The 25433-nt window shown below is 34.9% G+C and overlaps 4 protein-coding genes and 1 pseudogene across 5 annotated transcripts; all 5 read left to right on the top strand.

The window, feature by feature from the left end:
* The first annotated feature begins 1306 nt into the window (after positions 1-1306).
* LOC120165327 lies at positions 1307-2899 on the top strand. The gene is made up of 3 exons (XM_039174875.1): positions 1307-1480; positions 1574-1861; positions 2246-2899. Exons 1-3 carry the CDS (start codon positions 1325-1327, stop codon positions 2867-2869), a joined length of 1068 nt encoding a protein of 355 aa, XP_039030806.1. The 5' UTR covers positions 1307-1324; the 3' UTR covers positions 2870-2899.
* Positions 2900-4319: 1420 nt separating this feature from the next.
* On the top strand, positions 4320-25366 carry LOC120165383. Of its 2 annotated transcripts, XM_039174916.1 has the most exons (5): positions 4320-4331; positions 5221-5226; positions 20928-21714; positions 21869-21940; positions 22033-22315. In XM_039174916.1, the coding sequence occupies exons 3-5, from the start codon at positions 20974-20976 to the stop codon at positions 22036-22038; spliced, it is 819 nt and encodes a 272-aa protein (XP_039030847.1). In that variant the 5' UTR covers positions 4320-4331; positions 5221-5226; positions 20928-20973; the 3' UTR covers positions 22039-22315. The 2 variants fall into 2 exon arrangements, 1 of the variants encoding a protein (XP_039030847.1); XR_005519816.1 differs by lacking the exons at positions 4320-4331; positions 5221-5226 and adding an exon at positions 24928-25366 and having other exon boundaries at positions 20692-21714; positions 22033-22188.
* LOC120165444 lies at positions 4645-5268 on the top strand (annotated as a pseudogene).
* On the top strand, positions 5242-6547 carry LOC120165382 (pentatricopeptide repeat-containing protein At2g44880). Its single transcript, XM_039174915.1, has one exon. It carries the CDS (start codon positions 5275-5277, stop codon positions 6364-6366), a length of 1092 nt encoding a protein of 363 aa, XP_039030846.1. The 5' UTR covers positions 5242-5274; the 3' UTR covers positions 6367-6547.
* Positions 6457-8363, top strand: LOC120165443 (histone H4-like). The gene is made up of 2 exons (XM_039174961.1): positions 6457-6473; positions 8021-8363. Exons 1-2 carry the CDS (start codon positions 6457-6459, stop codon positions 8328-8330), a joined length of 327 nt encoding a protein of 108 aa, XP_039030892.1. The 3' UTR covers positions 8331-8363.
* Positions 25367-25433: the final 67 nt, after the last annotated feature.

Below are 25433 nucleotides of genomic sequence, written 5' to 3'. Positions count from 1 at the left end.
TTTTTTTTCAAAAATATCATTCTTCTGTCGTTGAATAAAAAAAATTCTACGAAGGTTAAATTACAAATTTATCCTTAAACTATTTTAGATTTACAAAAAAAAATCATAATTAGAATTTTATATAAAGTTCAGGGGTTAAAATAAAATTTTGTCCTTTCGTTAAACCTATTTATCTTTTCAATTTTATAAAAAATTATATAAATTTTATGAATTTAAAATTTTTAAAGAAAATATAAAAATTAATTATAGTAAAATTATAGTAGAATTCAACTTGTTAAAAAAATAAATATATAATAAGGACAATTTGATAAAATATACATTCCAATAATCATTTATTCCTTTAACCAAACACTGTAATTTTACATTCCTGCTAAAAGAACCAAACACAAAATACAACATTCCCAGTAATCTTATTCCTACCGGTAAACCTATCCCCGCTGATAATCTTATATTTCGTGAACCAAACGCACCCTTAGGTTATGAGTTCTAAACCCACTATGAGCACCCTTCTTTCCCTTAGAATCCTCATTCCCCAACATAAAGATTTGAATTCATACAAAATAGGACAACATAAACATCCTTAACCACGCAATCATTTATAGGGGTGTAAATGACATAGCGTTTGGTGAACTATTCGTGAACCGTTTATATAATATAAATTTATATTCGTTTCTTAAGTTAAATAAACGAGTATGGACAAAATTATTTATGTTTATTTGATAAACGAATGAACATGAATAGGGGCGTGTTCATTTTGTTTATATTCACGAACAAGCTCATTTATCGACTCATTCATTTATGTTCAAGAACAAGCTCGTTTACATATTTCTTCTTTTCTTTTTATTTTTTTATATTTTAAATATCGATGAAGGTAAGGACCAACATAAATACATGGTAAAAGTTAAAATTTAAACTATGAATGGGGAATTTAAGCATTAGTGGCATAATTTTATCATTTTTCTTTAGTTTACAAATGGAAAGATAAAATTGAAAATTAAACATATAAACGAACATGAACGCGAAACGAAACGCATATATTGGTGAACATTAAATGAACACGTTCGTGAACATATAAACAAATTTGTTCACGAATAATAAATAAATGAACATGAACAACTTCAAAAATAAATAAACGAACACGAATACAATATTAAAAATTTAAGCGAACACGGATCGAATATGAATACCTTAAAAAATAAACAAACATAAATACAATCTTATTCGTTCAAGTTCGGCTAATTTAAACATTTAAAACTCATTTAATAGATCTCCTCTACCTTTCCTTAGTTCGTTGAGATAACAACCCTCCCATACATAATTCTATATGGTAAGAGTCCCAACCTTAAAACAACTGCAAAGCAGTGCTGTTTCCATGGATCGTTGGAATGGTGTGTTCAAGGTTCAATTACACCCAAACGCTGAAAATTACTACAGAATCGCAACATCTCTCTGCTTTTCACTTTCCTTCAGATCCCTAATCGTAAGTAATCCTTTATCCCTCTTTTCAATTATTTTTTCTTGAAAAAAGCATTGTTTGGAAACCAGTGTCTTACAATGATACCATCGGAATTAGGCGCCTTCGGCGAATGCCATATTCTTCAACGGAGACAGAGTCCAAGGTACCAGAAACCCAGTGGTGGAGAGACTATCGGATCCGCAGAACATAGCTGAGGTTTTGGCTTCTAAATTCGGTGGCTCTGTTAATGTTTGGATCATCGAGGCTTCCATTTTCAACGGGCCGTTTGCCGTTTATAAGGATTTTATTCCGTCGGTGAATGGATATGGGAGCCTAATCGTATTCTCCTGTGGATTCCCTGCCTCTGCCACAACTGTTTCGCTCTTATCAAATTGCCTTCAACATGTATGTTTGATGAAAAACGATTTGGTTAAATTGTAGTTTTGGTCCTCGAATTTTGAATTTAGGATTTAGTCTTACTCCTATCAAATTGCCTTGAACATGAATGCTTGATGAAAAGTAAATTGGTCAAATTTAGTTTTAGTCCTTTTTCTATACTCAAAATTTGGATTTTGTCTTTGTACTTTAATTTAGAATACTGCCTCACCTCTGTCAAATTACTGATGAAAAGCAAATTGGTAAAATTGTAGTTTTGGTCCTTCTTCTATATTCAAATTTGGGATTTAGTCTTTCTAGTTGGATGAATTTGCACAAGCTTGCGAGTATGAGTTTTTTACTTGGATTGTTGGTGATAGTTCCCATGTACTATAACTTGTATCATTGTTGCAGGCAAAAAATGCAATTTCAAGTGAACCGAAGAAACCAAGCTCCGTTAGTTTATCTTCATTACAACCACCCAAAACCTTAATTATTGGTTTTAGCAAGGGTGGTACTGCAGTTAACCAGCTTGTTACCGAACTCGGTTCCTTGGAAGACGATGCCCCGGTAAATCCTAGCCGTGTAAGAGAACAGCAGCCTGGGGTTGATGAATTATCTGTTGTCCAAGAAGAGATTCAGATGATTCCGACCACGAAGGAAAGCTTATTAAACAGCATCACGGAGATTCATTACGTGGATGTGGGCTTAAACTCTTCTGGCGCATACATCACTGACAAAAACGTGATTGAAAGTATATCGAAGCGCCTCTTGGGTGGAGGAGCTCAGGGGATTCGTTTTGTGCTGCACGGAACTCCGAGGCAATGGTGCGACAGCAGGCGGACTTGGATACGAGACGAAAAGGAAAGATTGTATCGTTTGCTTGAATCAGAAGCTCAGAGAAGTGGTGGCAGATTGAAGGTGTATGAGAGATTTTATTTCGCCGATAGGACTCCTGATATGCAGATGCATTTTGAAGTTATTCAGAAATGGATGTTAGTTGATTGCATAGTGTGCACGTTTCTCTGTTGTTTATGATCATGAGAAGATGGGGTGTTGGTCTCTTTATGTTTGTTTCTCCTTATGCGTCCTTTTTGCTCTGTAAATATAAGAAGAAATACCTAACTTCACGTCGCCATTGCCGGTGCTGCCTGAATTTTGTTGTTTGTGGCTCATCGAGGAAGACAAGGGTAGGGATGGGCACAAGATCCGAACTCTATAGGTTTCGACTCAATCCAACCTATTAGGGTTCAGGGTTTTTTTTTTAAAAAAAAGAAATTAAAGTTTGTGTCGGGTCAGTTCATTTTTTAGATGATAAGTTCGGGTTCAAGTTTAGAATGGAAAATACCCGACTTGACCCGAAAAATAATATAATTATATATTATATATTTAAGGATAATTACAATAATGTCATTCTTTATAATTTTTTCCAATTAGATCCTTATTTTATTAAAAAATTAATAATTTTATATTATTTGAGGTAGAATCAAAATCGGATTTTATCTCAAAAGTTAGATCAAGTCTTGGGTTGAGTCGGATTTCGGAGGGTATAAAATTTTTAGATCGAGAGGGCTGAAAATTCAATCCAACCCGACTTATACCCATCCCCGTACAAAGGTGAGAGCCAAAGCTTAAAAGAAAACACGCTACAACGGAGAGCAAACCCTTATTTGATATCAAAATCAAAACGCATTAAAACCTTTTATTCAAGATAAAATTCGTTAGTTTTATTAAAAATATAAAAATATTCAAATTACAATGATAGTTTATAATCATAATCATAAATTAAAACACATAATAAGAATATTTTCCTATAATCATTAACACAAGAAACTAATAACTTAATATCACATAATGACCATATAAAGAAAAGATTAAATACATAACCAAATAAACTCGAATAAGAGGTAAATACGAACAGATCTGATCGCATCGACAAACTAACTAAGCTATTAAAAGATCATCGACAAATTATAAATTAGAATTGAGCGACATGAGAAAACTATTTACGTACACAAATCGCATATCTAAAACTAATCTGATGGTCAAAAAGAGAGAAAATCAGCATGATAACAAATGAGCGATATCTTGATCAGTTGTGGCGATATCAAATTCAACAATGAGAAAAATGATAAACGAAAATAATGATCAAACAACCGAAAATATGTTAAATAACAAAGAAAATGTGTCATAAAGATAGATTAAATGTGTCGTAAATGCAGGGTTATTAACAATTAAAAAATAAGAAAGAAACAAAGAAACGAATAAAAAAATGATTATATATGGTCGATAACCAATATTAAAGTTGGTGTCATCGTCGATTATAAGAATAAAAGAAAAAAATTCTAACAATGACACAAGCAAAAAAGAGAAAACTAGGTTTAGAATCCTAAAAATGTATTAAAACTTCAATGATTGTAATTTAATCTATACAATAACCTTGAATAAAATTAAAGAAAAACAATATTTAGGATAAGTTATTTTTTTGTCATTCACCACAGTAATTAATATTGTTTTTTATTATATTTTGATTACTTGTCATTAAAAAATTTAATGATGATATTAATGTGATATTATCTTATGATGATATATCAGTATTACTATTAATATTTTAACAGCAGATGATCTAAGTGTAATGTTAAGTATAATTTTAAAAAAAATTATATAATTAAAATAAATACTAAATAATAGGTGAGTGATCAAATAGTTTATCTTTATATTTAAGGTATTTTTTTTAAATTCGTGCATAATTCAAATGGTTTTTCTGTTCAAAATCTAATCCCCGAAGGTGCACAAAAGAGCGGCGGTGATAGATGAGAGCTAAAGAACACTGGAAGTTGCACTCGCTGTGGCGTCCGGTAGAGAGAAAATGCATGTTCCTTCTCCAACAAAAGAACACAAAAGCTACTCTCCTCCAAATCCACGCTTTCATGCTCCGTCACTCCATCGAAACCAACCTTAATCTCTTCACTAAGTTCATCACCTTAATCTCTTCACTAAGTTCATCACAGCCTGCGGTTGTATTTCCTCTCTTTCCGCCATTAAACACGCCCGCCGCCTGTTCGACGTTAGGCCTCATCGAAACGACACACCTCTTTGCAATTCTATGATCAAAGCGCATCTGGGTGTCAACCAGTTCATCCAATCTTTCACTCTTTACAGAGATCTTAGAAAGATGGGGAGGGTTTGTTCCCAACAATATCACGTTTTTGACCCTAGCTAAGTCTTGTGCCTTAAATATGGCTATCTGGGAGAGTTTACAGATACATAATCACGTGGTTAAATTTGGGTTTAGCTTGGATTTGTATGTTTCGACGACTTTGCTTGATATGTATGCGAAACTAGGAACCATGGGTTCAGCAAGAAAGGTTTTTGAAGAAATGCCTGAGAGAAGTGTAGTTTCGTGGACAGCTCTGATTTGTGGCTATGCTAAAGCTGGGGATATGGAGAGCAAAAAAGATTTGGATGAAATGTCAGAGAAGGGGGATTCTGCCTTATACAATGCTATGATCGACGGATATGTTAAGTTGGGTGATTTGGATTCGGCTCGAAGTTTGTTTGATAAAATGCCGGATAGGAATGTGATTTCGTGGACTAGTATGATCAATGGATATTGCAATGGTGGTGATGTTGTGTCTGCTAGGGTCTTATTTGATTCCATGCCTGAAAAAAATCTAGTATCTTGGAATGCAATGATCTCCGGGTACTGTCAGAATAGGCAACCTCATGAAGCGTTGAAATTGTTTAACGAAATGCAGTCAACGACGTTGTTCGAGCCAGATAAAGTAACCATTGTGAGCATTCTGCCACCTATTGCGGATTTGGGTGCTCTTGAGTTGGGTGAGTGGGTTCACCATTTTGTTCGAAGGAAGAAGCTTGATAGAGCAACCAATGTATGCACTGCTCTTGTTGATATGTATGCAAAATGTGGAGAGATAAATAAAGCGAAAAAAGTTTTCGATGAGATGCCAGAAAAGGAAATAGCTTCATGGAATGCTTTAATAAATGGATATGCAGTCAACGGATGTGCCAAAGAGGCACTGGAGGTATTTTTGGAAATGCAGACTCGAAGAATTATGCCGAATGATGTGACCATGATCGCTGTCTTGTCCGCTTGTAACCATGGCGGTCTGGTGAAGGAAGGTAAGAGATGGTTTAAAGAGATGGCGGAATTTAGGCTCATCCCGAAAATCGAGCATTATGGTTGTATGGTTGATCTGTTAGGGAGGGCAGGATGTGTGGAGGAAGCTGAGAAGTTGATAGAAAGTATGCCCTATGAGGCCAATGTAATTATTCTCACTTCACTTCAATTTGCATATTGGTCCTTGAATAATGTTGAAAAAGCTGAGTGTTTGTTGAGTAAGTTGGTCCATATGGAGCCAACTAATCATGGGAGTTATGTTATGTTACGGAATCTGTACGCCGCTGAGAAAAGATGGGAAGATGTGGAAGGAATTCGGAGAGAGATGAGAAGGAACGGGGCTCGAAAAGAGGCCGGCTGTAGTGTTATTGAGATTGACAGCAGGGTTTCGTAGTTTGTATCCGGAGATAAACTGCACCCTAAATGGGAAACCATAGAGTCAGTGGTGCTGCAGTTGCGGATGCACACGAGGGGGCAGTCGGACATGGAAGCTGCACACGAGTGATGCATGATATTTGAGCTCTCGATTATGCCGGTTGTGTTAAATTTGGATCGATCTAATTCCCTTCTGGTTGATTTTTAATTCGAGTCACTCGGGATAATTCAACTTGAACATTCAAATTATTTGGTTTCAAAATAATTTCAAGTTCTCATACGGTCATTTGTAACTACATAGAAGACATTTTTTCAATGAATACAGAGACAAAAGATGAAGTACAGGATTTTACATCAAGATCTCATTAAATTTACCCAAACCTAAAAGCAGATTCCAATAAGTAACAAATTGTGAGACTAAAGGGGGAAATATCATGAACTCTTTACCATTACTATCCCTACCTACAACACCTTTAAGACGTAATGAACCTCCAACAATTATCCACGTTTTGTTGCAACATAATGGAAACCAAGACTACCCTTGCTAGATGAAGAATAAAATTAGGGTACCAAAATACATAGATTCTGACTAGGGCGGTAAAAAGTCGAGATTAAGTATTCTAGAGTCGTTCGAAAAGTTTAAAACTAAGTTTGACTCGAAAACTCGCAAACTTAAAATTATCAAATTTAACTCAAACATAAAATTAAAAATTAAAACTCAACTCAATTAAAAAAAACTCGCAAACATAAATTTTTATAGGAGGTGATTGCAATACATAATGTCATAATCATTTTCAGTCACGTAAGCCAAAGATGCATTTAACTTGAGGAAGAGTATTTACTAAGACTCAATCGACTGGATTCGCCTTTTTAACTTGCCCGACCGAAAAGAGTATCACTTCTCTAAATAATTTCTTTGGGAGCTCTATTTTACAATAAGTATTATTTTGGATGGACAGGGATGGCAATGGGTTTGGTCAATCCGACCCGATCCGAAAAATATATATCTTCCACCCGACTCAACCTGAAAAGCATATTTCTTCCACCAAAACTCAACTCGACCTATTTTTTAGAGTATAAATCTGACCGACCTGACCCAACCTGATATAATAAGGACTTAATTAAAAAATTATATAAAGAGGGGTATTATAGCAATTGTTCATAAATTTTGAAAAATTACACTATTACTCTCAAGTCGAGTCAAAATCTTTCACCCTCCACACGAACCTAAACCGACCTCACCCCTATATAAATATGACCCGACCCGACCCGAATCCAAATTTCTTTTTAAAAAATCCACTCTATTGGTTGGGTCGGATCGGAATCCGTTAGTTTCGGATTAAATTGTCATCCCATGGATGGAGAGATAATAAAGTCATGTATTGAAAGTAGAGGATTAAATTTTAAATGTATAAAAGTACGGGGAGAAGTATGAAGTATACCAAAGAAAAGACGCTTAAAGTAACCGCTAAAGTTTGCCAGGTCATCGATCTGAGTCAATACTTGTTTTCATCTAAACCCTCCATCGTATATCATCAACGGCCACTGTTCATCGTTAAGATTTTCTCGCGGATCACAATCTTCCCACTTCCCCCCTATAAATTCCTCACAATCTTATAACGCTCCACAAATTTCTAATTGAATTATCCAAATCACTTGCTCTTTTATTGAAGATGTCAGAAGAGAAAGGGAGGTAAGGGGCTGGGGAAGGGAGGAGCGAAGCGCCACCGTAAGGTCCTACGCGATAACATCCAGGGTATCACAAAGCCGGCGATTCGACGCCTTGCTCGCAGGGGAGGAGTGAAGCGTATCAGCGGCTTGATCTACGAGGAAACCCGTGGAGTTCTCAAGATCTTCCTGGAGAACGTCATTCGCGACGCCGTGACCTATACCGAGCATGCTAGGAGGAAGACCGTGACCGCCATGGATGTGGTTTACGCACTCAAGAGGCAGGGTAGGACTTGTATGGATTTTGGCGGTTAGATGAGTTTAGGGTTTTGGGGCTTGGGTTCTGTTGTAATCTGTAATTGTGCTATCAGTTAATTACGTTCTCAGGTGGAATCTCGACACAGCCTCATTGCAGTCTTATATAATATAGGGATAATGGTTTAAATGGCCCTCAAGTGATAACAAATCTTTCAATGTGGCACTTGTACCTTCAAAACCTTCTGTTTTAGCACCCCCAAAGCTTCATTCTCCATTAAAGTAGGACATGCCATTAATGTAGTTAAGAATGAATTAATATAGTTTTCATCAATTTGTACATCTACTTGAACATAAAACTTAACCATGTCAAAATTGTTCCATGATAGGAAGCATTGGATGGTGATAATTATGGAAGGATACTAAAGTTTATTAGTACATATATGTTATGTTTAGCAGTGATGACGCTCGAAATTTAAGATTTTTTTTTGAAAGAGAAAAAATTGGCTATATATAACTCCTTAGCCTAAGTGTTGATTATTAATCAATTAAAGATTTTACTTAAAAAGGGTGATTTTGATAAAAAAAAATAAATGTTGAGGATTAAAGTATTTCGAAAAAGGAATATGAGCAAAAATAATTATTCAAAAAATCGATACAGGCAAATTTTTACATTATGCCCAAATAAATCAAATAATCTATTCTCATAAGTAATGTTGCATTTTATGTACCAAACCCCTCAGACAATTAATACTCAATGACTTGATCGAAACTATTTTAATAATTTATTTGACAAAATTCATTGTTCAATCATGGAAATAAAACCATCCGAGTGTTTACCCCATTTTTATTTATACAGTGGAAAGGTCGTATATTCATATACATGTTTAAATAGTTGTTAAAATAGAAGGGTAAACTACACATTTAGTAACCCAACTACTATTTTTATTCTATTGGGTCGCTTAACTCTTTTTTATTTCTAAATCATATTAAACATGGTTTCATTTTTATCATATTTTATTAAAAAAACTAATAGTGTTGTTGACTTGTTACCATAAGATAATTTTATATCATCATTAAATATTTTTTTCAAAAATATCACATTAACAATTTTATTAAATTTTAATGACAAGTGACCAAAATATAATGTTGGATATATTTTTAAAATAAAAAATAATTAAATAACTAAAATAGAACAAAATTAATGATTGAAATATTAAACGTGTTTATCGACTATAGACGTCACGTGGGTAAGGTGCGCCCCCTACAACGCGTCTTGTTAAAAGTGTAAAAAATTCGGATGCTAATTTTGTAAATATTTTTAAATTGGTGCCTAATATGTAATTAGTTTCTGTTAGGGTGATATTTATGTAAAAACTCTAACTTTATCTATTTATTTTTTTGTGATATTATTTTTAACAACAGTTAATAATGTTTATTAACTTTTAAAATTAATTGTTTAAAAATATTAAAATAAACTTTTAATTACAATGGATATATTAAATGAATTATTATTATTTAAAAAATAAATAAAAATGTAATAAAAATGAATTAAAAATGAATAAAATTCAATAAAAATATAATATAAAGCTAATAAATATCACCTCTTTATTTAAAATATTCTTTCTAATATTAATTTTAAAAAATATAAAATATAAAATAAATATTAAATTTTAATTTTATTAAAAATGAATAAACATTATTAAATGATGTTAAAAATAATAATTAATGAATAATAATTCATTTGATCCCTCAATTGTAATTAAAAGTTTATTTTAGTCAAGTTTATGATTGTTAAACAGACGTAGGTTTGGAAAGCTACAGGAATCGAATAAAAATTCGATCGTACAAAGTCAATAACTCAAAATTGTCTAACTGCTGTCTAAATATTAACTCAATTGTACCAAAAATAAACATCCGATCAAAGGGTTGATCTTTTCTGCTCAATCTTCACAAAAATTGTTTTGTCTCATCATTTTCTCCCGTGTATGAGCTCTTTTCTTTTTCAATTCTTTTCTGTTGAATATAGTTGTCCACATGCACACAGAAAAATCAAAAGTAGAGAGATTTTTATTGTAAAAGTCAATTGCAATTAAAAGTTTATTTTAATATTTTTTATATTTTTAAACAATTAATTTTAAAATTCAATAAATTTTCAAAAATATATGAAATTTATAATTTTTAAATTATAAAATATTTATTATCATCATCATTTTGTAAAAGAAATACTATTTATAAAACTTTTATAAAATTATTCATATTTTAAAATACTTTAAATATTTTTTTGTAAATTATTTTATAACTCGACAAATTTTGATTTTTGCATGAAATTACACAATACGTATATTCTTTTGCATGAATGTTATAAAAAGAAAGGAGCTCATACGCGGGAGAAAATGGTGAGACAAAACATTTTTTGTGAAGATTGAGCAGCAAAGATCAACTCTTTGATCGGATGTTTATTCGTGGTACAATTGAGTTGATATTTAGACAGCAGTTAGACAATTTTGAGTTATTGACTTTGTACAATCGAATTTTTATTCGATTCCTTAGCTTTTCATACCTACAACTGTTTAACAATCATAAACTTGACTATATGTCTTGAGAATAGAGTATTTTAAAATTATTTTTAAAAAATATAACAAAATATTAAAATAAACTTTTAATTACAATTGAGGGATCAAATAAATTATTATTCAATAATTATTATTTTTTAACAACAATTATAATGTTTATTAATTTTTAATAAAATTAAAATTTAATATTTATTTTATATTTTTTAAAATTAATATTAGAAAGAATATTTTAAATAAAGATGTGATATTTTTTTTAACTTTATATTATATTTTTATTGCATTTTATTTATTTTTATTGTATTTTTATTTATTTTTAAAAAAATAAATAATAATTCATTTGATCTCTCAATTGTAATTAAAAATTTATTTTAAATTTTTTTATATTTTTAAATAATTAATTTTAAAAGTCAATAAACAATATTAACGGTGTTAAAAATAATATCACAAAAATAAAGTTGGTGTTTTTAAACCTATATCAGCTTAACATAAATTAATTACATATTAAACATCAGTTTAAAAATATTTACAAAATTAACACCCAAATTTTTTACACTTTTAACAAGGAGCGTTGCAGAGGACGTGTCTTACCCCACGTAACGTAAAACGTGATGCAAGAAACGTGCCTTTCTACAAAGAATATTAGATCCAAAAATATAATTTGAATAGTGTATGACAGAGAAATAAAAACGCATAGAATGATCTATCGGGAAAATCGTCAACACATCTGTCGTGAGAAATATTTCCAGTTAAAAAAACATGGGTTGTGTGTGTCAAATCTATTCAAAGCATCTTAACCCAAAAAAGGACACGTGTGCTTCATGCACAAAGATTATTATGTAGTAGCTGCTGAGTAGGTACACCGGGGAATTTTTGTGGAGAGAGGTGTTCAATTTTAACTTAGTTAATTGATTGAAATGAATTAGTTTAGTTAAACAATTGACTATCGAAATTAATTCGGTTAAAGAATTGTTAATATTTTTTTAAAAAAAAAATCGATTAACAATTAATTAATTAAGTGAAAATATTTAATATATTATATATTAAATATATATTTTAAACTCAAATTCATTAGAATTAAGTTCAATTATTCTTTAAAGCAAACACATTTGACGTTGTTCGAGCTCATCTTTGATCACTCGTATTCCTTTAGTTCATGGATTCTAGATTTACTAAATGCGTCTCCTTGCCTTTCCTTTTCCTTCCTATCCCCTCTAAATAAAATTAAAATTAGATTTAAAATTTATAAAAAAATTATTCTTTAATCACTCTAAACACATTAAATTATCATTACATGATTAAATTTAATTCAAATAAAAGTACCTTATAACATTCTAACATCTCTTTCTTAATTAATTTCGTCATTTTATTTGTAACTCGATTATCATCTTAATAAATTAATTTACGCTTGCTCTTTATAAATTATTTCATCAGTATCGTAACATATTGTATTATCGTTAATTTCAAAATCAAACAATTTGATAAAATATGTATCATAACAATTATTAAAACTTAAAATCATTTTCTTATATTTTAATATAAAATTAATGTCTCGACTCTCGATCTCTATCAAAGATGTAAGACATGTATGAAAATTTAGTACTCGTCAAGTGAAGGGTATCATCAAAACAGACATCGCAAAATAATTGAATATTCTAAGTACTACTTTTAAGAGAAATTGGAAGGTGAGGGCAATAGAGTAACGATGCAGTGGCGAAATTTACATATGAATTGACTTTGGACTTATATTTTCAAAGAATCACATATATATTTGTTGAAAAATTCAGGTTCCAGTAAATTTAGCTTATAGAGTGGACTTTGAATTTATGGTGAAAAATGGATTCATTTCGATAAAAAATAGTATAATTATTTTTTATATATTTAGAGTTAATTATAATTATATATCTCTATATACTTTTTCAATTAAGTATATATATTTAATCTTAACTGAAGTTATATAGTATTTTTTATTATTTTAAGTTTAATTCGATTGCCATATTATTGATATAATATATAAGAGAATATAAAATCGAGTATACTTGAGTGTTTAATATATACTTTATTTATGGGTAAGAAAGTAATTTGAATAATATGTACATTGTATCAAATTGTACCAAAATGAAACCAAAACTAAATATTAAGTATGATTTTGAAATAAAAAATAATTTTTTTTAAAGGAAATAGCGATCATTCATTAATTAGATACCGATAACATCAAGGATTATATCGTTTTTAATACAATCGGGTTCATCCACATAAAACCAAAAGGGGATGTCTCTCGACAAAGCCCACTATGCAAGTGAGTGCGCTACACGGTTAGCCATCCGATTAATATAGCGGACTTTGAAACTAGGGTGGCTTGCGACGAAATTACGAGTCACATTAGAACCAAACCAATCACCGAAAGGTCTTCTTGAGGGCTTGAAATTCGGTTGACAATGGATATTGCATCCCCTTCGATAATCACTTGATCCCACCCATGATACTTCGCCATTAGAATGACTTAACGTAAAAGCCATAGCTTCAGGCGACTCCAAAGTTTGGGGAGGGTCAAGTCTCCTTGCAAAACCTCCAATGATCATTCCATGATGATCACGAGCAACATTCCCGACTGCAGCCTCCCCAGAGTGAAGTCGAAAGGCTCCATCAACGTTGATTTTAATGGTCCGACAAGTGATTTGCTCCATAGCTTCTTCGGTCGGGCAAGCAGACCATTAGGGCCAGAAAAGGAAGAAGCTGCTGAGAGTTTTATGGCAGACCCGAGTTCCCAAGCGGCAGAGATGACAGCACGTTCCTTTTGCAAAACATTCTCATGTACCATGGTGTTTCTTCTATTCCATAAATTCCAAATGAGAATGCTGAACATGGTGAATCCTTTAAGACCTAGAGATGAAGCAGCTAGTCAAACCACAGAAGTGATTGTTGGAGGTTATAAACATGGACGTTTTTTCCGAAATATCACCGGTGACTGGTATATTTACCGATCTAATACCGGTCAGATTATATTTCCCGATCTAATACCCGTAGCAGTAAAGCGCGTTCCCTGACCCACGTTATATGTTGATTTGGCGCCACGTGGGGTATAGCGCACCCCCTGAACCGCACTATATCTGTGTATCTAGACAATTATATTTAGCGCAGACCCTGATCCGCGCTATACCATAATACCGCGGTGCATGTACCGCGCCTTGTATGGCTATATATACCCTTCTCCCCCGGTTATGTTCCTCACATCTCTCTTCTCAACTTATAAATTAATACAACAATTCCGTCAACGAGTCAATAATTTTGGTAATCTTCTCATATTTAGTTTAGAAATTCGTGCGATTTTTCGTTATAAGATAATTTTGTTATAAATTTTTTTTATTATACTTATTATTTATTATGATTATTTGAAAAAATATTATACTAATTATTTTCAATTAATTTTTATGTTTGTAAAATTAAAAAGCGATAGTATACGTCGAAATAGTTTTACGGTTAAGGTAATAATATAAAATTATATTATTTAAATTATTTACGTTGTTGTGTAAAAAATTATTGTGTTATTTTTTCGTTCATATATAATTTATTTAATCAGGTTTATTTCAGTTATTTTTTTTGCAGATATAATATTGTTGCACTTTTAAACTCAAAGAATGACGCGACTTTTAGCTATTGTTTATTATGATGGTGAAATTCGAGAAGATGAAACCGGCGTTGTTTTCGTATCAAATGAGCGTGTTAAAATATCATTCAAGAGAAACATAACTCTTGAGGAGCTGATAACGAAGATTTCGAGGAAGATTCATGTTGGAAGTAGTAGAAGAATGTCGTCGTTGCAGTACAAATTTCCAACATCATTATTTCCATTAACTTATACAGCGTTCGAACTTTCGAACTATGATGATGTTGAAATGATGGTTGAAGCTCAAAGTAATTATTCATACGTCACTATTGAGATGTATGCACATTTTGTTCAAGTGCTTGCTATTCGGGGTCAATCATTAAGCTCCCACTATGGGCTGACTGAACAAGTTGATCAAGTTGACAGCCCGACAACAGTAATGTGTAATGATTTTAGTGCCATAATGGGGAGACATTCATCCGCAACTCCTTACGATATGTACCGAGATGGGTCCACGAACAATCCGTATGGAAACACCGCGTCCAGTTCAAGGGGAAGGCATTCATCTAAAAATTTCTTTGACCATATGGAGATGCCATCGACGCAACCATCTGTGCAGTTTCCATTTGACACGATGGCTTCAAGCTCCAGGGGGAGGCATTCGACTGCGAGCTTTTTCGATCTCAATGTCGATATGCCTTCCAGTTCAAGGGGAAGGCGTGCAAGTAGTATGTTCTTCGACCCAAATGTGGAGAGCATGGAGGAACCATAATCTCCACAGAAGAACCGCTTCGTGAGCCTGGTACGGATGGTGCTAAGACTGGACTATTCATTCACCCAGAATCACCGCAATTCAACTCCGATGATGATGAAGTTCCAGGAAATGTGGCACAAACTGACCCTTCCTGCACACATGTATGAAGCTGATTATGGTGCAATGTACGGGCCAGAATTTGCGGATATGCCTCATCTCGGTGACTATGGATATTACTCATTAATAAATAATGGTGAGTTATTTTTGGGCATAGAGTTTTCAAGCAAAGAAGAAGCGGTGATGGCTATAAAAAATTACAATATACGTAATTCTGTTCAGTCCAGAGTAAACCGATCGACGACCGAAAAATATTTATGCTAATGTGTCCGACGCGAAAACGGATGCAAATGGATGGTTCGCGTATCGAAAATGAAGAGGAAAAATATAACATATGGGAACTAACAGTATACAACGGTCCTCACACATGTTGTGTTGGAGGGGTCAACCAAGATCATCCCAACTTGGACTCTGAAGTGATATGCCAAGCCATCATGCCCATGGTAAAAGCAAGCTCTCATATAGTTGTTGAAGTGTTGATTTCAGCTATACAATCGCAGTATGGGTACATTGTCTCCTATAAAAATCTTGGTTGGCAAAACAAAATGCCATTGTCAAACTTCATGGCGAATGGGATGCATCTTACAATGAACTTCTAGGCTGGTTTAGGATGGTGCGGAGATTGAATCCTGGGATAATTGTGGACTTTGAAACCTCATATACATACTATAATGACTGAGTTCTCCGCGATCGATGCCAATTCTATCGGGTTTTTTGGACTTACCCACAGTGCGTTAATGATGTCAAATACTGCAAGCCTATGGTCCAGATCAACGAGACTTTCTTGTATGGAAAATACAAGCAAGTTTTATTATTGGCAGTTGTCCAAGATGGAAATCGCAACATTCTTCCAGTTGCTTTTGTTCTTGTCGAAGGAGAAGATACAGATTCTTGGGCTTTTTTCCTCCGAAATTTACGTGCACATGTTATCACGAGGGAAAAAATCAGTGTCATTTCTGATCGCGGAGCTGGGATCAAAGAAGCAATGGAGTCTTTGGGTCTAATGTGGCAACCACCCTTTTTACAAAATAGGTATTGTCTCCGATACATTGCTGCGAACTACCATGGAAGATACAAGAAGAAGAATGATGAGCGTCAATTACTTGTGCGCATGGGTAAGTGAAACTGATGTAGTTTGTTTTCTTTCGATCCTTTTGATCAGGTTAGTAAGTTATACATTTTTTGATCAGGTTACGAACTTCTTCCTCGAACGTTTGAATCAATGCTTCAAGATTTACGGGCGAAGAACGATGAAGGATACGATTACATTAGCCTCATCGATAAAGAAATGTGGACGAATGCATATGATGGTGGATATCGATATGGACACATGACGACCAACTTGGCTGAGGCAATCAATTCAACCTTAAAGGGTGCACGTCACTTACCTGTAGCGGCTTTGGTAAAAACTACATATTTTCATTTGGGGGTGTTTTTTGCGAAGCTCGGGGGACAAGCTCAAACCTGGATGCAAGGCGGTCATGTCTATCACCCTAGATTAGTTGCAGATCTACAGAAAAAAGTCGCTGCATCAAATGGAATGTCTGTAACAAGCTTCTCTAGAAGGCATGAAATGTTTCGTGTCATAGAGTTACCGCAACCTCTTCAAGGGATTGAAGATGTGTCGTTAAGAGTAAATCTAAGGGATAGAACGTGCGACTGCGAGTTTTTTCAAGCTTTGAAGTATCCATGCTCTCATGTGATAGCAGCTTGCTCGCATACACGTCAAGACTATAACCATTTTGTGGATCCCGTATACCTACTATATGAAGTTTTTAAGGTATACGAATTTGAGTTCCCCCCCATAGGTAATACAAAGACCCTGATGAGGTTCAAGATTGGCTTCTGATTGTACCAAATCCGAGTTTATTGAGGGAGCGTGGTCGTCCAAAATCCAATCGAATTCATTGCGATATGGATATTCGAGAAATATCTAGACAAGACAGAAGATGTGGGCATTGTAGAAACCCAGGACACACTAGAAAAACATGTCCACTTCTGTTGTCATCAAGTAACAATTGATGAGGAAATGATGTATTGTTTATCAAATAATAATTCTTGTACTTTAATTTGCATTTACTTCAAGTTAATGTCATTCGATAATCGATGATGAAGATTAAAAAACGAACACAATCATTAAATTTTATTAAACTAATAACAATTTGGTATTTGAATATAATTTTAAATACAAAAAACTTACAATAAGTATTAAATGGTAAATGATAACCAAATTACAATAACTGATATTAAATTGTAATAAACAAAATGAACTGAAATACATTAAAAAATCCAACAAATTTAACAAAATAAAGTCGAGGAGGATTTCTTCGTATCACTGGTTCTGACTCCTCGCTGTCATCATCATCACCATCATCGTCGTCGTTGTCGTCATCGTCGTCCTGAGCAGGTACATTAGGTTGATGAGGAGCTGATGACGATGAAACACCTCCATAGAATAAGGACACTGGAGGTGTAATGACTGACTATCCCACCGGCCTGCGAAAACTGGGAAAACTCATAAAACCCAGACATCGCTGAGTGTGAAAACTGTACAGGAAGTGTATGTGCTGCAGCCATGGGTGATGAGGCTGAACTCGCCAAATATCCAGCATATGAACCCCAAGTCGGATCTACAAACATAGACCCATAATAGCCTCCATGAGGGGTCATCTGTGACGGTGGCGACATCTGGTAATGGAAAGGCGATGGCGGCATCATATATGGCTGTGGTGGCTGCTGTGAAGGTCCTGTTGGTGCAGCTGAGGATGAACCAGAAGCACCTGTTCTCCGTCCACGAGTCGGGGGACGATGGTGCTGTGTCGGATCACGTCTCTGTCGACGTCGCGGAAAGGTCTGCCCTCGTGCATCCTCGGGAAGCAGAAACGGTTTCCCGTTACTGTTGAACCACTCATAATAACCGTCAGCAAACATCAAGAGGTCATAAAAAATGGGCTCTCTACGGGGAAGACGCCGATGTCGATCCTCCCACAACACGACCCACTCATGATGCCTCACTAGCCAATCTGTATCTGTCTTGCCGCGTCTATCTAAGCTATGTAACTCGTCTATATTACGAGGTGCTTCCGGAATTGGTTGAAAACAACAAAACTGCCAGAGCACGCGATCAGTAGAGTGCCACTCGACGATCGCATAACAGATTAGAGAGACCATCGCCATCCAAATATCCGATGGGCCCCTCAACTCAGGTGGGATCACCGCCCTCACATCATTAGTACAATATGACACCCATTCAAACTAAAACAAATATTATATAATTTTTTATCAAAATAATAATCTAATTTATAACTATAATCTAAAATTGATTTCTAAACATTAAAATTCATACCTGTGTGCCAGCCTTCTGATCGATTAGCACCATAATTTTTTTCTAAATCATCAGGTAGCTCCTGATGATTTTTCCTATCAGTAGACCACCTATTCAAGGAAAAAAATTTATTATACGCTATATAAAATTATTAATATACAAAATCAGTTTTATAATTACCTCAGAAGTAGTGGAAATACGAATGGGTTCTTCACAACGGGACATAAAAAGGGCAATCGATACCATGCCCAAGACTGCAGCAGCATGAGACATCTGTTGATAGAATTACGCCTGTAGTCAGTGGCTCCACACATCTCCCTGTACAGCAAAGCCAAAACTCCCGAGCCCCAACTGAATGATCCGGCCAGATGAAAGTCGCTAAGATGTCGCAACCACATACAGTCAACTAGGTTGCGCGATTTGTCCGGCATCAACAACCCTCCTATCAATTGCAGTATGCATGCCCGTGCATACATTTTAACTTCATCCTCAGAGGCGTCTGCGCTCAACTCCAAAAAATTGGCATCTAACCAATTTAACGGTATCCTACCTTTGATAAAACTTTCCGGGACACGTCCTACATTTTCCCGACACAAAGTAGTCCAAGAATCGGAAGCTATCCCTGATATCACATCTCTATCCACCGAAGCCCCAGGTGCATAGAAACATCCTCAAGCGTGATCGTGCACTCTCCGCACGGAAGATGGAATGTGTGGGTCTCCGGCCTCCACCGCTCTACTAAGGCAGAAATAATGTCTGGTTCTATCTTACAATGACCCTGATATCTACCTATGTAACCAAATTCAGCCTCTACTAAATACGGCAAGACACGGTTAGGTATCACTAACTTAAGATTCCTAATAAAAGGATCTAATATACGGTCCTTCTCCTAAAAATAAATAATTACAAAAATTAATTCTTAATCTAATAATCATGCATTAAATAAATCAACAAATTATTACTAATAATTTAAATTAAATTAAAACGTTAAAATGTTACTGTATCAGCAAAGTGTCGAGATATATGATTTCCATCTAAGCGAAGTAGACCGCCTTCCATTATATATCTGTAAAAAAATTATATTAGTAAAATATTAAATAAAGTAAAATACTTAAATAAATTAAATACATAATATTAAAAATATTATAAAATATACCTTAAACGAAAGAAAATTTGAGAGAATTTGGTGTGATGAAAGTGATTGAGGATGAGGTATATATAGGGAAGGGTGGGGGTGTGAAAGACCGGGTAATTAAAGCTATAACGCGCCCCCTGCACCGCGCTATACCCCACGTGTCAGATAAATAGGTATAGCGTGGAGCAGGGGGCGCGCTATAGTCACGTGTAACCCAGTCAACGTATAGCGCGGTGCAGGGGGCACACAATACCTTACGTGGCGCCAAATCAACATATAACGCGGGTCAGGGGCACGCTTTACTGCTACGGGTGTTAGATTGGAAAATATAATATGACCGATGTTAGATCAGTAAATATACCGATCACCTGTGATATTTCGGGAAAAACGCCTATAAACATGTAGTCTACCCTAAAATATATAATAAAAATTATTTTTATTGATGAATCTGGGGTAAGTACAATGCAATATGAGTTTAAAAATAACTCTAAACCATTTAACATTAAACGTTCATCCCCAACATTTATAGTGTTCGAATTCGAAATCTAAAAATACAACAACAATTTTTATATCACAGAAATCATTTGATTGGAGCTATAATAAAATTATTAATTATTATAATAATTACCCAAAGATGGGTTAATTACATTCTGAATCCAATTTCAGAATAACTTTTCAAATTCAGGCATCAAAGTTATAAAATGTAAAAAAGAAATAGATATTTCATTCCCATTCCACCCTAGTCAAATACAACAAACCCAGAACCCTTGAAGTTGTGGGCAACCCTTGAAGTTGTGGGCAAACTCAGCTCAAAAACGGTTTCATACATTTAAGGTAAATAAGCAAAACATGAAAGGACAAAACTGGAAAAAGAGAAAATAAAAAAACCTTCTAATGGTTTGAGAGTGCCATAACTGCTCTTTCTTCTTCATCTTCTTCAACATAAAACCCTCAAAAGCTTTCACTTTTTTTTCCACAAATTCTGTCTGTCTTTTTGTCTTTTCCCTCATAAACTCAGATTCCTTCTCTTCTTTCTAAACTCAAAATTTTCCTCATTGTTTTTCAATCTCAACCGGTGGAGAGGAAACGGAGGAGAATTCTCCATGTTTTGATCGATCAATGGTCCTTCGTTCACTCTCGGAAAAGAAGAAACAATTCAATCAGAAGCTAAATTCTAACTCACACTGTGCTGATGGCTTCTTCCTCTGCTATGAAATCTCAACCTCTCCATAACTTTCAATTATATGGCCCCAAATGGGCCATGAACCAGACCAGCAATCAACGCCTCCGGAAACTCACCGATTCCGCTCAGAGATCTCCTCATCGTTGCGAAACCGATTCCGACTCCGATATTATTCGGAAGAAGAGCACAGTGCGGGAAGCTCCTCCGTGTAACGGAGCTTCTTCCGGCTCCTCTCTTGATCATAAGGCTGGAAGATCGGGGAAGAAAGTCATCAAGGGGTCTGGTGTTTCGGTTACTTCGGAGATGAAAGTCATCGATGATTCTGGTGTTTCGGTTACTCCGACGGAGGGTAGATCGAAGATATATATACGCCTGCGAACGAAGAGTCGGAAAACTGTTGTTGAGGTTCCGGAAACTGGAAATCAGAGCCTGAGTGTGGAAGACGTTGATGAATTTGTTCCTAAGATGTGGAATCTGAGGCCTAGGAAGCCAATTACTAAGCCGCAGATTCAAAATGGAGGTGGACCTAAGATCGTAGCTTCGGCTAACGAGAACAAAGCTCAGAGGCCGGAGTCGAGCCGGGCTAGGAATGCAACTGAACCGAAAGCGGCTGAGAAGAAGGCGAAGAAACAGAAGTTCTCGATTTCGCTTACTAGAGAAGAGATTGATGACGATATCTTTGCTATGACCGGCTCGAAGGCCTCTAGAAAGCCGAAAAAGCGACCCAAGAATGTTCAGAAACAACTCGATGTAACCTATTTGATTTGCTTCATTATATATCTTCTGAAATTTGGATTTGTTTTTCTAATTCTTTTTTGAATCTTTTGCAGGGAAAAAAATTGCTTCATTATCTATCTTCTGAAATTTGGATTTTTTTTTCTAATTATGTTTGAATCTTTTGCAGTGCTTGTTTCCTGGTATGTGGTTAGATATGGTAAGACCTGATTGCTACAAAGTCCCTGATCCTCCTTTAAAGGTCTGATGACTTTGCTTATTCAAAAAGTTTAATCTTTTTAAGTACTTGCTCAAGTTATTCCGAGCAAAGGTTTGATTTTTTTGTGATTGCAGGGTTAGATGGGAGTGCTGCTAAAACTTTGATTTTGGAGGGTGGGAATAAGGATGACTGCTAAACATCTTTTTTGCAGTTGTACAATGAGCTTGTAGAGATGAAAGGGTAACAAATGTGTCTTGTTCTTGTTGCCTTTTTGTCTAATCTGTAACGAGGTTAGAGGGATGGCGGGAGACAGTATATTATGGAACTTGTTATGAATTGCTGCAGCCTACAGATTGTAAATATGACTTGTCAGACTCATAAATAGGGTTTTAACCTTTCAGTTTATGTAAAAGGAAATCTTTTAGATCTTTTAAGACTTTCAGTACTTGTTAGTTGTTCATGGAACTGGTTAAATTTTAGAGCATAATGACTGTTTATGGATCCAGAAAGTTTGAGATGCATACTTGTCTTGGTGTGCATGTGTTTCTTTCTCGTTTTGTTGTGGATCCAGTCGTTCTGTTCTCTCATTTTGTTCTTTCTGACATGCTCCGGTTAGATAAAATGTTCTCAGTTTGCCTACAGTTGATCGATTCGAGAAATACATTAGCAATTATTGGATAGTAGTTATGAGCTTTGTTAGTTATTGATGGATAAAGTAGCTAAGGCCACATGTTAGTAATCAAACGATTAAGTAGATATGAACACGTTTAAGAGCATAATAACTGTTTATCAATCAAGAAAGTCCAGGATGCAGACTTGTTTTGATGCTCATATGTTTCTTTCTTATTTTGTTCTTTCCAATATGCATTGGTCACATATAATGTTCTTAGTGTGCTGACAATTGATTGATTGGAGATATGATTTAGTAATTGTTGGATAGTAGTTATGAGCTTTGTTAGTTATTGACGGATTAAGTAGACATGACCACGTGCTAGTAATCAGCCAATTCAGTGACTGAGCGCACACTGTAGTTAACGGATTGACTGGTTTTGAGCATGTGTTAGCAATCAACAGTTTGGGCATTTTTGAGCAAATGGTTATGAGATTTGTTAGTTATTGATGGGTTAAGTAGATATGACTACGTGTTAGTAATTAAACAATTAAGTAGATATGAACAGGTGTTAGTAATCGACCCATCCAGTAGCTCTGAGCACATGCTATAATTAACGATTGAGTGGTTCTGCGCACGTTTTAGAAATTAACAGTCGTGTACTGAACACATGTTAGCTATCAACAGTTTGAGTAGCACTGAGCACGTGGTAGTAAGTGATGGGTTAAGTAGTTATGAGCACTTGAGCATATGCTTGAGCTACTATGTCTTATGTTAAAAATACAAAATTCTTAAGGAGAATATAATGGAAACATATATGGTAGGAATGCATCTTTATGATTCATTTGCAACATTGGATCTATATTTCCTTCTTGCTTCTTAAATGCACATTTGTTGAAGCAAAAACGGTTAGTTTACCGGCTTCAATTTATTTAGGAAACATGCACCGGTTGCATTCAAGGCAAGATGCGTGCCTGTGAATGGTAAAAGTAGTTTTTTTTTCTCGTTCTTTTTGTTTTATCTCTAGATAGCATGAGTGACAAACACGCTTCAGTGGCCATTCAAGGCATGATTTGTGCCTGTTAATAGGTTGAGGTATTTGAGTATAATGCCCTTCTAACTGTCTTGCAGGTATTGTATCTTTATATTCTTACATGCCATCGGAAAGCAAACTTATGAAAAAAGGTTAATTCACAGGCTCTTGATTGGTTTGAGACGAAGTTCAATTGTTAATGAATTATAAAGTTTTGTTTTGCGCGCCTTTCTTTTTTTGAAGAGATTGCGAGGTAGATGCATCAACTTTATTTCTAAGATAAGTTTGATCAGCAAGAATTACATTTCATAGGAGCCATGCATTGTGTGACTTAAATCTTTTATTACCGAGTTCAACACTTGCTTTGAAACTGCATTCATGAAAAGTAAAAGTGGTTGGTTTATCTCTATTTACCAGATCTAAGAAAAATGCCGTTCTCAATTAGTTTATTTGTTCATCTCCCGTACTAGGAAGTGTTTGAATGACTGGATGCAGTAGCAGTTGTTTATGCTCAGACGTTTGCTCGTCTGTATGGAAGCGCACAAGCCAAATAATCTACTTGATGCTTTTGTTGGCATTCTCTAACTGCCTGTTTGAAATGTGTGGAAAATTTGTTGGCGTGTAATGGAAAGATGTTAACGACTGATTAGGCTTGGAATTTCATGGAAAATATCAGTATTGGAAACTGAAGGGTTTGGTTGCACTATTATGAGTGACCTCCATGCTTATATGAGCATCTGGGAGTTTGTATATTTTCCCTGTAAAGAAAAAAAGCGCTTTTGGTAAACTTTTGACAAGCTTCATATATGGAAACTCTATAAATGCCAAATCCTACTATAGCAGCATATCAATTGGAGATATCATGAGGTTTGTTGTTTTAAAGTTTATCAGATTTGCTGTGTGATTGCTAGCTGTATAAGCTATTGATTTCTTCATGATATATGCTCACATGCACACGCACATAATAGAGGAGCATGGGCCTTAAATTTGTTAGGATGTCTTTTCTGAGATAAATGATGATCCCATCAGTTATTTTGATATTTCTACTGGAAGTCTCTGGTGAGCTATGACTCATATGTATCTGGTTGGAACATTGAATACAAAGGTGTTTATGGTTAGATGCCTCAGCTTATATGCAAGGAAGTTCAGTAAGTTTCATAATATTCATGTGTTTTTTTTACTTTGTTTTGATATCTAATTCAGTGTTCCATCTAAAATGCTGGGTTCTTACTGTTTAAAGCTTCAGCCTAACTGAAAGACCATGAACCCCCTCCCCAACAAATTGTTGTCGCGTTTTGACGACAACATGGAAGGTATCATGCATCGTTCTGTTTCCTTCTTTATTTTTGGTAGGTAATATTTATTCTGCTTGTGTCAAATTTTCAGTTTCCTGCAGATTATAATGTACCATCAGACCAACAGAGATTCTGAAATGGATAATGATTTGCACCGGGATGTGATCCAAACTCGAAACTGCTCAATGCTGTTCGGTAGCTTCCTTGTTGGTCCTAGCTGGATTATGGTAACAGTGATACTAATACCGTCCATTACAGAAAAGGCTGAAACTAAGAATCAGATGAAAATGACACCCAGCAGCCTACTCGATGTTGTTTGCTACCAACATGTATGTATGTTATAGGGGAGCTTTGAAACTAGGAGTACTTAGATGATGATGGGATTTCTTTTTGATAAATAATGGGGAGAAGAGTGGCTAGAAATGTATGAAACTTCGGTCATGTAGTTCCCACTTTAAAAGTGGTCCAGCTTTCAACTTTTTACTGTTGTGTTTTTTCTTTGTAGATCAAATGATTTTGTGGTGGGAAACTTCCCATGCCAAACTATCTTTGTAGTAAATGGTAGTCACCAGTATCATAGTTTTATGATATATTGGC

The sequence above is a fragment of the Hibiscus syriacus genome, unplaced genomic scaffold (assembly GCF_006381635.1).
Source record: "Hibiscus syriacus cultivar Baekdansim isolate YM2019G1 unplaced genomic scaffold, ASM638163v2 tig00111582_pilon, whole genome shotgun sequence".
NCBI lineage: Eukaryota > Viridiplantae > Streptophyta > Magnoliopsida > Malvales > Malvaceae > Hibiscus > Hibiscus syriacus.
The sequence above is the reverse complement of the archived record's forward strand: the minus strand, read 5'-3'. Positions and strand labels throughout refer to the sequence as shown.